Source organism: Lygodium microphyllum, chromosome 9, assembly GCF_053477565.2.
Source record: "Lygodium microphyllum isolate KBCC chromosome 9, Lygodium_microphyllum_v1.1.10, whole genome shotgun sequence".
In the NCBI taxonomy this organism is placed as follows: domain Eukaryota; kingdom Viridiplantae; phylum Streptophyta; class Polypodiopsida; order Schizaeales; family Lygodiaceae; genus Lygodium; species Lygodium microphyllum.
In genome coordinates this window covers 73,866,891-73,881,777 of record NC_141143.1, presented here as the reverse complement: position 1 = coordinate 73,881,777, position 14,887 = coordinate 73,866,891, and the positions used below count along the sequence as shown (strand labels likewise).

Sequence of the window (14,887 nt, the reverse complement as noted above, 5' to 3'; positions counted from 1 at the left end):
AGACACATAACCTCACGAGCCAAAGGCAAAGGCTACAATGTGATGATGATAGATGCTACTCTTATCATAATAGGGTAGTGGGGCCGGTTTAGTGACAACTACTGGCCTTACCCTTAATTTGTTTGAATTGATGGAAAATCAACAGTGTGACAATGGAGTTAGCTTTGTAGCAACCCTTCTCATGGCTGTTGATTTGCATTTCTGTGCAGTAAAAAATGCCTACAAAAATGTGACAATCTAATGCCTTGACCAAAAAGCATCGATGGTCCAATTCTACGTGATAGGCTAAAGTTCTTCCTCCACCAATCAAAAGGCTCTAGCTCATCACTTTTCAGCTAGGATACATCTAAAGTCATCCTTAAACTAGTGCAACGGAGTTGTTGCGATTCTAGGGCCGTCACTTTTCCAGCCCCTTTACCCTAGTGAAATTGCATACCAAATCCTAGCCCTAGTACCAAACTCTTTCTTCTTACGATTTTGGCCTTCTTTTCTTGTCTCTCCCCACCACTCCGAGGCTATAGGTCCATCCTTTCCAAGACACACAATCCTTGCAGCACTCTAAGGACGTATACATGTAAATTTCCCGAATCCCCGTAATTTTATGTAGTGAGGCGACGATGCTTAAGAATGTTATGCGTCTGTCGTCGCCGAATTTCTGAGAGATGGGAGCCACGGAGCTTCGTGATCTGCTTTCGACCTCAGCGGCTTCAATCAACGATACCCTTAGCGTATGCTTGCACTCTCTCTCTTCTGTGTGTGTCTCATTCTGTCCTCCCTCGAAGACTACATTGGAAATATGTGAAGAAAGACTCCAACTGGCGAAATGATTCAGTTAAGGCAGATTGGAGAAGTGTACTGGCTGCATATGCCTGCGACAGGGCAGTGTGGTCTTTTCTAAAGTAACAGTAATAGTAATGAATGGTTATTATGTGTATGGTGGTCTCTTGTCATTGAGAGTAACTGGTATCATACATAGTTACATTTCTCCTCTCTTACTGATGTTTTGGTACTGAGAAAGCTAGTATTGGCTACTGTGCTATTTACATGCAGCTTTTGAGCAAGCCAGCTGTTGCAGGAGGCAAATCAACTGCATGGAAGGATGTTGTTATTGCCGCAGAAAGTGTTTCCAAGCATGCCACAACAAGTGAGTCCTCCATTCGAAGCTTTAAAGGCATTTTAAAGTTTGAATGGCCCAAATGACGAGTCTCAACCAGTTTAGTCTATCAATTTAATCACCAGTTGAATTTTGTGGCAAGCACCTATTAATACATCCTATCCTCCGCAGTTTGTGAAGTGTCTTTATGGGGTTTTAGGTGATAAGATCACCTACCATAACAAATCCAATAGAGCATGCTTCTTTACTGATTTTGCATTTTTGAGAAGCAAGTGTTCTAATGAGAAGGGAAACAAATCAATTGCATACAGAGAGGATCCAAATAGGCACTCACAACACCAAATACATGTCATAGAGTGGTGCTAGCAACAGTTGTAATTGCTGCTACCATACACATGCCCTTGACATATATTACATATATTTGCAATTGTTCAGTGCAGATTTTCCTCTTACATTCTCTTCTTTCTTCATAGCCTTCTTCTTCTCTTCTCTCTCTAGGTTCGTGTTTCCTCTTCTGTTCCCATTTGCGACCCTGCTCTTTAGCCATGTGGATGGCTGCATTTTCAAGCCTGATCAGTCACCTGTTGCTGGACAGCCCTTGGAGGATACACATTGCTCCAACACTTAGTCGCAGGTGTGTTTTTGCTGCTTTTCCACTTCTCTCAGCTCTAATTGGTGGTTTCAGTGTTAGAGTTTGGCATTCCCTGGACACACAGTTTCAGGGCTGAGCAGTTTTGCAGCAGTTTCCCCAGGCAGTCCATGTGGATTCAGTCCGTACAGCAGGCGTCAGGGAGTACAGGTGCCACGTGGCACAGTTGGCTAGTTTGCTGCAGTCGGACAGTGCAGTCAGACAGCTGCATTAAATGCAGCGGACCTGCATTATTTTTGGCATTTTTTCTGGCCTATTTATTGGCCCTGGTTTCAGCAGTCTTGAACAGTTGTTTTCACAGATTTCAGCCTGTAGACTGTGGAGATCGACCTCAGGGCTGACGGAGAAAGTTCCATTTGAGATTGTGGACGGTGGCATGAAAGTGCTCTCTATTTTGCACACAAAGGACAAGATCTTTGAGGTTGATCGATAGGTGGAAAACATAGATGCGGCCTATGCAAAGGCTAAGTATGCTCTTGAAAGGTTTCAAGAGAAATAAAAGAAGGCAAATGATCGCTATAGACATGCTTTGTGGGTCGCAGATGACTATTATGTGTTGTTGCATTTTAAAAAGGCAAGGTTGAAAAAGATGCAAGGTGTAGAGAGAATTTTAGTCACTGAAATTGGGGCAATTTCAAGAGATTTAAGTGGCCATCCAGCCACCAAACATTTGGGCTGAATTTATTACCCAAGGAGCATAATTGAAGGCCAATCCCTAAGCAGACTGAGGGGCAAATTGGTTTGAAAGCTTCCTAGTCATTCTTGACACCAAGAGGCAATTGAGGAGCAAAGAAGATTTAAAGAATTGCAGTATATTCCATCTAGATTGCAATAGAAGATAAAGAAGTATTGCAAGAGGTGCCAGTTTTGGGGCCAATAAGCTGTCCATTGTTTAAGACAGTGGTAAATTATACATTTTAGTTTATGCAATTAACTAATTGCTGTAATTGTTGATTAATCAGGGCATTACCACCCTCTTCGAGTAGATTCAGCTCAACTCATCTCCCTTTTGTTCTCCAATGCTTTTGGTGTATTAAAGGATGTCTCATTGCATATGTGCCTTGACTATCATGCATTGAACAAAATCGCGATAAAGAATTGGTTTTCGATTCCTCGGATCAATGATGTTTTGGAAAGAGCAGGGGTAGCAATATTCAGCCATATTGACTTAAAAAGTGGATATCATTAGATTCGTATTAGATGAGTGGATGTTTCAAAGAGAGCTTTCATGGTATCTTTTAGATTATGTAAGTTTTTTGTCATGCCTTCAGGACTTGCAAATGCTCCTGCCACATTTAATCGGATATGGGTCATATCTCTAGGCCATATAGGGCATTTGTGGACACCTTCTTTGATGACATGATTGTTTTCTCAAAGAATGAGGCAGAGCATAGAAAGCATTTGGACATTGTATTCAATGAGTCGCACAAGCATCGCTTGGTAATTAATCACAAGAAAAGTAAGCATTTCTTGCATGAGATTTGAAACTAGCCTTCCTTCTCGGAGAGGATAGTAAATGACCTAATTTAACATTAATTACAGCGTGCATAAAATTCACGTAAACTGAAAATGCATACTCTTTATCACTTTAATCTTGGACATTGGACACTGTGTTGGCCCCAAAATTTGTATCCCTTGTGGTATTTCTTTATCTTATATTGCAAATGGAAGGAGTGCAACTAAGATCCTTTGATCTCCTTTGCTAATTCAAGTGCCTCTTGCTATCAAAATTGACCAGCAAACCTTCAAAACAATTTGCCCCTTGGTTTTCTTGGGGATTGGCCTTTACCTTACTCCTTGAAAGACAAATTTAGCCCCAAATTTGATATTGGTTGAATGGCCTCTTGAATCTCTCTGAAATTTCTCAATTTTGGTTATTGGAATTCAAGTCCTAGGCCCTCAATTTTGAGCATGCATCGTGAAGTGGTTATCAAATCCTAATTTCTGCTATAAATTAGGGTTTACAGCAGAGATTGACTGAAATCTATTCTTTTGATGGCTTAAATTGTTGAAAAATAACTTGAGAGATGGTTGGGGGATAAGAGAGAATGCTGCAAAGAGAGAAATTTCAAAATTTCATCGAAAGAGATGTCGAAAAACTGTTGTTGCTTTGCTCAAACAACCATGGAAGCTGTCACCTGTATCTTAGGACCATTAGAAAGATTGCTATCCCCTCTTGTATGTTGTCATCTGCACTAGGACCTTGGGCTGTTGTAACTTGAGCTTGAAGGGCTCTAAATTGCTGTCACATGTTGTAGGACTTATTCCTGATGGCTCTCCTAGAAACGTTTTTCCTACTTGCATAGGCAAGTTTTACCAAGTGGCAGCCTTCTAATCCCATTTTTCAGTATTGTCTATCTTATTAAATTAATTTTTAGAATATTAATTGTGAAAATTAATATAATAATTATTCTAATGCTTAGAAAATCAATTTCACGAGCCAATAATTAAATTGGCTAGGCTAATTTGTCTTCCAAGTATCTCTGAGCAGTTATTGATCTTTAGATTGGCATTAATTAACTAATCAATGCCTTGTCTCTATTATCATCACTGACATTAGTAGCCAATAAATTGGACTAGGCCCATATCTGACATTGAGTACCACCGAGTACATGTTATGCATAACTTATTATAACTTTTGCCTTTGGCACCAATTTATATCTTGGGGTCTTGGGTCCCACACTGTAAAACAATTAACTTGCATCTCACATGTGCAAGTTACATTAGCACATTTGATTAACTTTTAATCAAATGCTAAGCAAAGCAATAAAATTTCACGTCCTCATGACAAACCACCCCCTTGAAATCGTTGCAATCGTCCTTGATTGCATTGCATTGTGCCAAAGGAAAAGCATACTGCACTAGAATTTCCATAAGGCATCACAGCCACAACATTGGCCACTGTTATCCAATCATGTTATATCCTTCAAACTTGCTGAAAATTTCCAGCTAGCATATACATAACATAAAACTTAAAATTAGTCCAAAACTGTTACTAGAAACCTATTGGATGCATCCATGACTCATGTTTCTCGATTGTTTTGACTTTAGAACTACAGTAAAACATATTCTCGACATAAACCATGGCTGAAACTATCAATGGCATTTACTAACATGTTGCTCTTCATGGAACCAGTTGTAAACCATTGAAACTTGAGCATAAACTGATCACTTGTTGATTTGAGAATTGATCACAAATTGCTGTGAATGTGACCCCAAATTGATTGCAAAATCTGATTAGAAATTGATGCACAAACTGATCCCAAAGGTTTGTGCATGCCTTGCTGTCCAAAAAGCATTGGATTGATACTTCCAAGTTGGCCTTGCATATGCATCAATTGTCCCATTGGCACTATTTGCTTATGCTCTCTACCCACATTTGGAACATCATGTTGCTGTATTGGCATCTTCCTTCGATGCATCTTAATGTCCCGAAGCTCTTGAAGATAATTTCCTCTTGTTGCCTTTACTGCCCTTCCTTAAGGGGTTCAAAAAGCCCATGAATTGAGGATCATTTGCCAATTGCATAAACATTTGAGCTGCTGTCATCAGCTAATCATAGCAGCAAAGAAATGCGTTACTTTGCTTTCAAAACTTACGAAACGTTTCGTAAAGTTTGAAATGTTTCTTTGCGTAAAAACGTGGGTAGTCCACAAAAAAAAAAAACGTGAGTTAGTCTGTAAAAAAACAAAGATAAGTGTTAGTCTAAGGTCGATGGAAAAAAAAAAGAAGCAAAAAAAAAACAAAAGAAACGTACTTTTCGTCAGTCAGAACTTGTTGCATGACATGTCCGTAGCTTGTCACGACACTTGCCTCCCGTCTCGCTCGTCTATCGTCCCGCTTTTACCCCACTGACTGTCGACAATTGCAAGCTTGCTGCTCCGCCTGTCTGCCTGTGCATCGATTGACCATTGATAGTTTGCTTCTACCCCGTTGACCATCGCTCTTGCTCGTGCTGTCTCGGCTCCCTTCTCAGCCACCATCTTCTCTCTCTTCTTTCTCCTCTCCTCTTCCCTCTCCTCTTTCTTCTCTTCTACCCTCTTCTTCTCATGAACCACAAATTACAATGGGACGTCCTAAATTTGCAGGATGGGCAGAGGTGGAGGTTATCACGGATGAAAGCAAAAATTGGGCCTTTGGTGGGTCAAAGATATGGAGGTGCAAGCATTGCAACAATGCTTAGAAAGGAAGTGCTCCACGGTTGAAAGCCCATCTCTTGAACGTTCCCGGGCAAGGAATTGCTGTTTGTAGTGGTCACATCCCAGACAATGTGATTGTTGCGGTGGGTGGAGATCCAGAGGCCTTCCATCAAGCAAAAACGTCTTGGTTGGGAATTGAAAGAGAAGAGGAAAATGTTCATATGAGACAGCCCCCTTCTACTACAGATTCATCTCCCAATGTTGGGTCATCTAGAGCTACAACAACTCAGCTACATCCTATTACATCTCCCTCTCCAAATGTCAAAGTAAGTGCAAATGTATCTCAGCTCTCTAATTCTCAAAGCATGCTTACCAAACAAAAGGGGAAGAAAGGGACATTGCAAAAAAGTTGGCTGAAATTGAAGCATGAAAAAGCTAGAAGGGCTGTTAGGCAATACTTTTTTGAATGTAATGTGCCTTTTGATCATGCACGAAAGCTAGCCTTCATCAATATGTTGAGTGCAGTGGCAAAGGCAAGTGAGACCTTCAAGCCCCCATGCTATGAGACACTTCTCACAAAGGAGTTGAAGGCTGAAGTGTTAGACATTGAGAGGGAGTTGGAGCCTTTCAAGACTGCATGGGTGAAGTATGGATGTACCATACTATGTGATGGACGGTCTGATACCAAACGACGCCCTCTTATTAATATCTTGGTTTCTTGTTGAATTGGCACTACCTTCTTGGCGAGCATAGATGGCTCGGCGGAGGCTCATACGGCACAATATCTCTTTGAGTAGTTGAGAGCTGTGATTGTGGGGATTGGCCCTACAAATGTGGTATTAGTGATAACAGATAATGCAGCTAATTGCAAACTAGCAAGGTCTTATGTAGAGAGGGACTTTCCACACATTTCTTGGGTACCATGTGCATCACACTCTTTTGATCTCCTTATTGAGGACATAGGGAAGCTTGGATGGGTGGCTGATGTGATAAAGAAGGCTGAATTTTTAGTGAATTTTGTATGCGGCAAGCAACGTGCCCTTGGTATTTTTAGGGCCAATTGTGATATAGAGTTGGCAAAGCCTTGTAGTACAAGATTTGCCTATCTTTTCATTGTTCTTTAGAAGCTAGTCAAATGTCAGATTGGATTCAGATGCATGATTGTTGATTCTAGGTGGCTTGCATGGCCTAAAAGGGAGACTCCCAAGGGAGTCTTGTTTGAGGATCTCATCCATGAGGTCAGCTTTTGGCACGATGCAGAGGCGATCATCGGGTTCATGGAGCCTCTCATTGTTGCCTTGCAGATTTTTGACTCAGAGGGGTGCACCATGGGTCTCATCTATGAGTTCATGGACAAAGTTGGTGGTGCCTTTGACACATATACACTTATCTCACGCCCTAGGTAGAAATCTTTATTCTCAAGCTCTTGGTCCACTTTGTATTTTAATTTTTAAGTGTCCATAATTCAAATTTCAATGGACTTTGTTGACAACTTATTGCTCGGAAGTTGGAACTAATCTTTCTATCCACTTGCAGAACGGATGAAATCAAGGAGATATGGCAGGATAGATGGGATTGGTTTCATCGCCCAATCCATGCTGTTGCTCACATCTTGTATCCTTATTGGAGGAACGAGGGGCAAAAGCATGATGCCAAGCTCAACTCAGGATGGACTTCTTATCTTTGCAAAGTGGAGCAAAATCCTGTGTTGTAGGACATAATTGAGGGGCTCCTTGTGGCATACAAAGATCCTCTTGACCCTCACTTTGGGAGTGCACGGGCTAGCATTCAAGATTCACAACTCAATCCTATTACTTGGTGGGAGAAATATGGTAACTCATGCCCCCAACTTCAGCGTATTGCCTTAAGGGTTCTCTCTCAAGATTGTTCATCAAGAGCTTGTGAGAGAAATTGGAGTTTATTTGCAGCCATACACACAAAGAAAAGAAATTGTTTATCTCCTGAGCAACTCAAGCGTCTAGTTTATGTGAATTTAAATTTAAAGCTTCTCCGCAAAAGATAGAATTGCTGGGGACCAAATGAGATCAACCCCAACTCCTTCAAGGTGAAAATTCACTTAGAAGAAATTGGTGCATCCTACACATGAGAATGATGAGGTGTGGGCCTTGTAGTAGAGAGAGCACAGCTTCGGCATCAAACAAGATCTAGGGCTAGGGGTGCTGATGCATCAATTCTAGTAGAAGGTTCCAGTAGGATGGTAGCAATTAGTGTTTGAGCTAGTGTCATAAATGATACAGAGGATGATTGGAGTGTAAGTGAGGAGGATGAGCATGGGAATGACGATGGTGGCGATGGTGATGAGTTTGAGTAGTGACTCATGAGCCATAACTCATGAGGGTTCATGATTTTGGATTACCTTTTTGGGATTTTCACTTAGTCAAATTCAATGTAGTGTCCATGGACCATTATTGTTTGGACAGTTCATTATATGACTCTAGAGTCTAGTTTCATTTATGAGTTATTAATGATGTATCATGATTCATTTTGAATTTTGACATTTTGTCATTTTGTAACTTGTTTTGAAATGAGAATCATGATCATTGATATTGCCGCTTCACCCATTTTACATTGCTATTTGCACATGGGCTATGTAAAACACCCACTAGGGTGAGTTCATGCGTGTGAAGTGATATATAGATGGGAGATACGGGGAGAGCGTAAAGGGCCTTTACACCCAACAATGCCAAAGCCCACTCTTTTCTCTTTTTGATTTGTATAGATTCTATGCTTGTGCTGGATCTAGACATTTGGGCATTGTCTATCTCTCGAGTTGAAGCTATGGTAGCACTTTGTCACAAATTCCAGTATGATAAGGGATCATATTCTTTAAGATGGAGGAGTAACGGGATGAGGTTGCATCCCTTGGTCAAGGCATTTCTTTGGAGGATCTAGCCGTGACATTTCTCTCGCATCTTTCGTCACTGACGTATGTTTCAATTTTCTTTATGTGATATGTATGAATCAATGATCATGATGTTTAAGGTTTGATTATAGTATAGCTTATTCAAAGATTAATCTTTGATGATAGTCAACAATGGTTTATGGATCATGGATGTGCAACGTGTTATTCTGAATTGACTATATTGTTTCATGTTTTATCACTTTTGCTCAATTCACTTGCTTTTGTTTAAGAGAAAGTTCCATGGAGGTTTAAAACATCTTTCCCCAGTTTAAAACTATTAAAAAACCATTTATAAAAGAATCTCGCGTTTCTTATTTACCCCCTCTCGAAAGAAACTTACGAAACACGTTTCCAACGTTTCATTTCTAAACGTTTCAGACGTTTCTGGCTACTATGCAGCTAATCTTTAAATTGGTCATCAAATTCCTCTTTCTCTTGCTGATTATTAGCTTCTAAAGGCCTAGAAAGACCCAGATTTTGGTTTAAACCAATATTATCAGCTTGTTGTCCATGTTGTGTGCCTTGTCCAAGATCAAGCATTGCATTTTCCCCAACATTGTGAGTTTTCAAATTGAGAGACATTATCCTTGCTCGATCCCATCTCACTATTTGAAGACATTATTGTTATAATGCTCAACTGAATACAATTTTTGCTCTAGAGCAAAGCATCTGATGTTCAATTAGGTGCTTCAAGCCCACGAATTTGAGGGAATTGATGGTATCCTAGCAATGGAACCATGAAACCATCCTTCCTTCTTAGAGATAGTAAATAACCTAATTTAACACTAATTACAACAAGCATAAAATTGACATAAATTGAAAATGTATACTTTACCACATTAGACACCTTGCGGACCTCAAAATTGACACCCCTTACGGTGTTTCTTTATCTTATATTGCTTACTCCTTGAAATATAAATTTAGTGTTAAATCTAATATTGGTTGGCTAGCCTTTTGAATCTCCTTGAAAATCCTCAATTTCGATTGTTGGAATTCAAGTCTTAGGCCCTCCATTTTGAGCATGCATCCTGAAGTGTTTGTCAAACTCTAATTTTTGCTATAAATTAGGGTTTATAGTAGAGATTGATTGAAGTCTCTTCCTCTGATGGCTCAAATTGCTGAAAAATGCTGAGATAACTTAAGAGATGGTTGGGAGATGAGAGAGAATACTGTAGAGAGAGAGAGATTTCAGAATTTCATCACGAGAAATGTTGAAAAGCTGTTGTTGCTCTGCTTAAACAGCCATGGAAGTTGTCACCTATTACTTAGGACTACGAAAGACTATTGCTTCCTCTTGTACGCTATCATCTCCACCAGAAGGACCTTGGGCTATTGTCATTTGCTCTTGGATTGCTCCAAATTGCTGTCACATGCTGTAGGACTGATCCATTGTGGTTGCAAATCACATCAATAGACTCTCTTCGCTCTCTAACAGTCTCCTTCTCTCTCACAATGGCTGGAATAGACTTTCATCAACCCCTAAAAACGTTTTTATTCTAGTGGTTAGAAAACCAATTTCACTTGCCAATAATTAAATTGGCTAGGCCAATTTGTCTTTCAATTATCCCTAAGCAGTTATCGACCCTTAGTTTGGCATTAATTGCCAATTAATTAATTAATGCCTAAGTCTCTAATGTCACCACTGACACTAATGTCCAATAAATTGGTCTAGACCCATATTTGACACCCAGTACCACCTAGTACTTAGCATAACTTATTATGACTTTTGCCTTTAACACTAATTGATATCTTGGGATCTTGGGTCTCATATTGTGAAACAATTAACTTGTATCTCACATGTGTAAATCACATTAGCACATTTGATTAACTTTTAATCAAATGCTAAGCAAAGCAATAAATTTTCACGTCCTTGTGACAAGATCCACTTTTTGGAACACATTGGGTTGGCTAATGGTATTCGCATGGGTCCTGTAAAGCTTGAGGCAATATGCTTATGGCCACATTTGAGAGTGTGTATAAGATCCGCAGTTTCATGGGTCTATACTCCTAGTACAGGAAGTATGTGTTTAACTTTATTGAAATTCAATCTCCAGTGCATGTTCTCTCGTATTTTTTTGACAGCTAGAGTGCTATTGTAGTAGCAAGGAATGTAGTGTTTCATGTTTGTATGAAGCACATTGGAATACATTATTACCATGTTAGAGAGAGATCACATGCAAGGGAGATCAACATGATTTACATTTCCAGATAGGAGAATGTTGTAGATATTTTTACCAAGGCACTGGCATGTGAATAGTTTGAGGAATTTTGAAAATCCTTAGTACCTTTTGATGATTGATTCACTCCTTGTACATCATTAGATTGGCACTATAGGGGATGTTAGAATTTGCCAATTCTGAGCAATACTCAATGCATAAGTGTGTGGTGTGGACACAACTAAGTAAGTTGTGTCACTATCTCTTGAGTCAGTTTGACTCTAGTTGAGTTAGATATAAGTCTAACATACTTTAGACCTATTCTATTTTCATTCATTCATTCCAGCACTTGCAACCTTCAATGTGGGACTATTGCCCACTCTTATGCATTGCCTTGTGTTCATTGTCCCTCTCACCTCCATATCCAACAACTTACAAGCTCCACATGTTAGTTACCCATAGGTGAATGCCCTAGTTCTTGATTATCAGGAATGTCACCCATACACATTGTATCTTCCATACACTTGCAAGTGAGCAATCCTGTCTATCCTAGTAAGATTGTGTTGGGTATCCCTTCACCTCCTTTGACATGTTTCTATTGCCACTTAGACACAAGACTATCTATGCTTTGCTTATGGTGCACCTCCACACATTTCATCGGCCACTTAGACGCATGGATTTCCATCCATTGCTTATGATATGCCGTCATAGATTCCATTGGCCACTCCAACATAGGGATTTCCATCCTCTACTTATCATCCGACTATCCACTACCCTCCTTGGGCTACTCATACAGCTTCCATGCCTATGCCTGGTCAGCCCACACACACATATGGATCCACTATGCGCACACACATATATCATAAGGCTTGCAATGCTGCAATGATTGTCGAATTGATGTAGGGGTTGCTACCCTAGTTTCACTCAGCTACAACACTTTCCCCCAGCGTCTGACCTTTGCAGTCAGCGTGTAATTGATTGTTAGGCTAATCATGAGGAGCTTTACATGTTGTGATGTAACTGTGGTAGTGCATCCATCTTGAGCTTATGGTTCTCAGCCATGTACTAGTTTGTGCAAACCAGCATCCTCGGTGACCTCTTGCAGTGAGTTGCTGTCATAGGTGTAGTGCCAACTAGGGATAGCTATCTGGAGTTAGTTCCAGTAGTCCATGGATGTAAGTGACCATGTTGAAGAGAGCTGTAACCACCATGAGACGAGCAGCTAGCTCTGCTTTCATGATCTCTTGCAGTGGTCTTTCCATTTTCTGTCATCAACTAGAGGTCAAGTGTCAATTGTGAATCCATGAAACTATTGGGCCTCATGATTTCACTGTAATACCAAGCTTATTTTTATCTAACTTGGATTTTAAATGTGGAATGTTGCTTTGATTTGGGTCATTCATATGGGGATATAGTATAAACATCATTTGGTTCTTGGGCAGATGTTTCAAGAGGGATATAATTGAAGTTGGAAGAGTGTTAGTATTTAAACAGCAATGATTCATATTGTATTTAAACCAAATGCATACGTTTTAATATTGCTGATCATCATGTGCAAGCACTTCCAAGTGTGGTCTACATTTTTATATTTTTGTATTTTGCAGCTGGGATGCTATGGAGTGGAAATGTCCAGAAAAATGAAGGATCACAGAACATTCAGTCTTTTTTTGAAGCTTTACACTTTTTTATATTACTTTGCCATGGAAGCACAGTTGGAGCAGGGCCAACTCTACTGAAAACTGTTGATCTTGCTGCAAGGTGTGTGGTAGATGCAAGTTTGGAGCTTTTGAGAGTTGCTGTTACCTTTCCAGGTAACAATGCTTTCTGATGGTAGAAAGCTCTTAACACAAATTTATATATTGTGCAACATCTTGAAGACATTGGTGTGCAATGATCAGGACAGGGAAATAAACGAGAGGAGCTTGACTTACCAGTGCTAGTAGGACGTGTATGGGAAGCCTGTGAAGCAGTCAAGAAGAGCCCCACAAACAACTGTGTGTCAATCGGAAGAAGCTTGACTCAAGTTGCTGTGTCAGTTAAAGATGTCCTTCGGGAACTGAGTGAATTCAAAGAAGATAGTACCGTGAAAGAGATTGTAGAGGTGACTAATGGAGAGCTTGATGGTGATGCAAGCGTTCATGTTGATGAACTGAAAGGTAGCACATGCTGTAATGAGGGTGATTTGCAGGAAAATGTAGAGGATTTGCATTCAGGTGAAGACAGCGCTGTGATCAGTGAAGAATTGTCAGCTAAAGAGATGCAGGTTGTACAGTCCGTTAAAGACTTAGTATCCTCTATATTGACTGTACTGAAACAGCTGCTTCATATTGTTATTGGCATGTCACGGGAGTCAGAAGATGCTATGAATCGTACTGTGGTCGTTTCACTTGAAAGGATCCTGAAGCTAAGCAAAGATGTTGGAGTTGGGGTAGATGAGCTTGGAGCCTCCCTTTATCCGCCACAGGAGATTGAAATGTTGCAAGCAAGATCTGAAGAGATTGAAATTCTTCTTGACTCTCTGCAGTCAGAAGTTCTTGCAGTGACAGGTGTCATTGCCAAGGATTTCGTGCTTGCATTAAGTACCTCAAAAGATGCTGGAATAGCATTGAGAAAAGTGCTGGATTCCTGCAATGAGATTGCATGTTGATGTCAAGCAACATGGCGAAATCGCAGAGAGTTTGGATGAAAGCCAGTGTTTTGTATAGCCCTTTGCTTGTGTATAAGGTCAAGCTCAACCACATGCATTATACAAAACTATGTGCTGTAATGATCACCAAGTATCAGGTAAATCAATCTAGAATAGTTTACGTTACCTTTGGGCCCAATAGCAATGTGCTTGGCTTAGCTTAGACTTTACCCTTCAATGGGGTTTTGCAAGAGCTTTTATTTTATTGAACTTGGAGAGATTCTCTGCAAGGATTTGAAAAGGTGACAATATTTAAAGGAGAGATTTGTTGGGAGGATTTGAAACAGGCAACAATATTGTAGATTATTGCAAAGAATGCAGAATATTTGTTAGATGCCCCATTTTCAAGACAGTCCAGGATATGAACACCAGTTCTGCAGGGAGGGTAACTGCGAGCTGTTTCCAAATTACTTTGCTGTATAGTTATGCATATCTCATTATTAACCTCTGAATGTTTGCACCAACTTTGGGGAACATTGTCTCTATATACTGCTTTGCCACTTATTATGAACATCTCAAACCTTATATCTTTAATATGATAAAGAGGTCAGTATCATGGAGGGCAACTTTTTTTTTTTGGGGGTCAAACATGTGGGATGGAAATGGTTTTCTGTGTAGTCTTCAAGGTCATTATCATGGAGGGCTACTTTTTTTTTTGGGGGTCAAACATGTGGGATGGAAATGGTTTTCTGTGCAGTCTTCAAGGTCATTGATATTGTTGGCGCAAATTATGAAAAGGCTGTGATCATTACTCTGAAAAAATCCAAAGGAACATCTTTGTTTCTTAACAAAACGCAACTCCCCAATGACAAGGTCACTTGTAAGTCAACGTTGTGGCATGCTTAAACCATGTGTTACATGTGGTGATCTCAGATTGACACTTCAGCTTTTTGCGTCTTATAGGCCTTCAATACAACCAAGGTTGGGAACTTGGTAGATAGCTAGGGTACAATGCTGGTTTTCATAAGGTATGTGACTTTTTATTGGCCTCTTATCTTAGTAGCAATTGAAGTTTTGAGGGAAAAGCTAGGTATACGTGGAAACCCGCCCTAGGGAGCGCCATTCCCTTCTCTCTCATGAGCTTGCTCTTGTATGTTTTGAAGCCTATATGAAACCAATTTTTCTTTTTCGGATAGGGTGGTATTAACTTGATTTAATAGTAATTATAGTAAGTAATTAATTCACATAAATTCAAACATACACTTTACACTTTACTACTC

General features: G+C 40.0%; 1 protein-coding gene and 2 pseudogenes across 1 annotated transcript; all 3 read left to right on the top strand.

Moving 5' to 3' along the window:
• The first annotated feature begins 484 nt into the window (after positions 1-484).
• On the top strand, positions 485-14,223 carry LOC148031177 (uncharacterized). Its single transcript, XM_087684713.1, has 4 exons — positions 485-728; positions 1,051-1,144; positions 12,586-12,792; positions 12,880-14,223. The coding sequence occupies exons 1-4, from the start codon at positions 663-665 to the stop codon at positions 13,626-13,628; spliced, it is 1,116 nt and encodes a 371-aa protein (XP_087540839.1). The 5' UTR covers positions 485-662; the 3' UTR covers positions 13,629-14,223.
• Positions 5,660-7,326, top strand: LOC148031179 (uncharacterized; annotated as a pseudogene).
• On the top strand, positions 7,392-8,469 carry LOC148031178 (uncharacterized; annotated as a pseudogene).
• Positions 14,224-14,887: the final 664 nt, after the last annotated feature.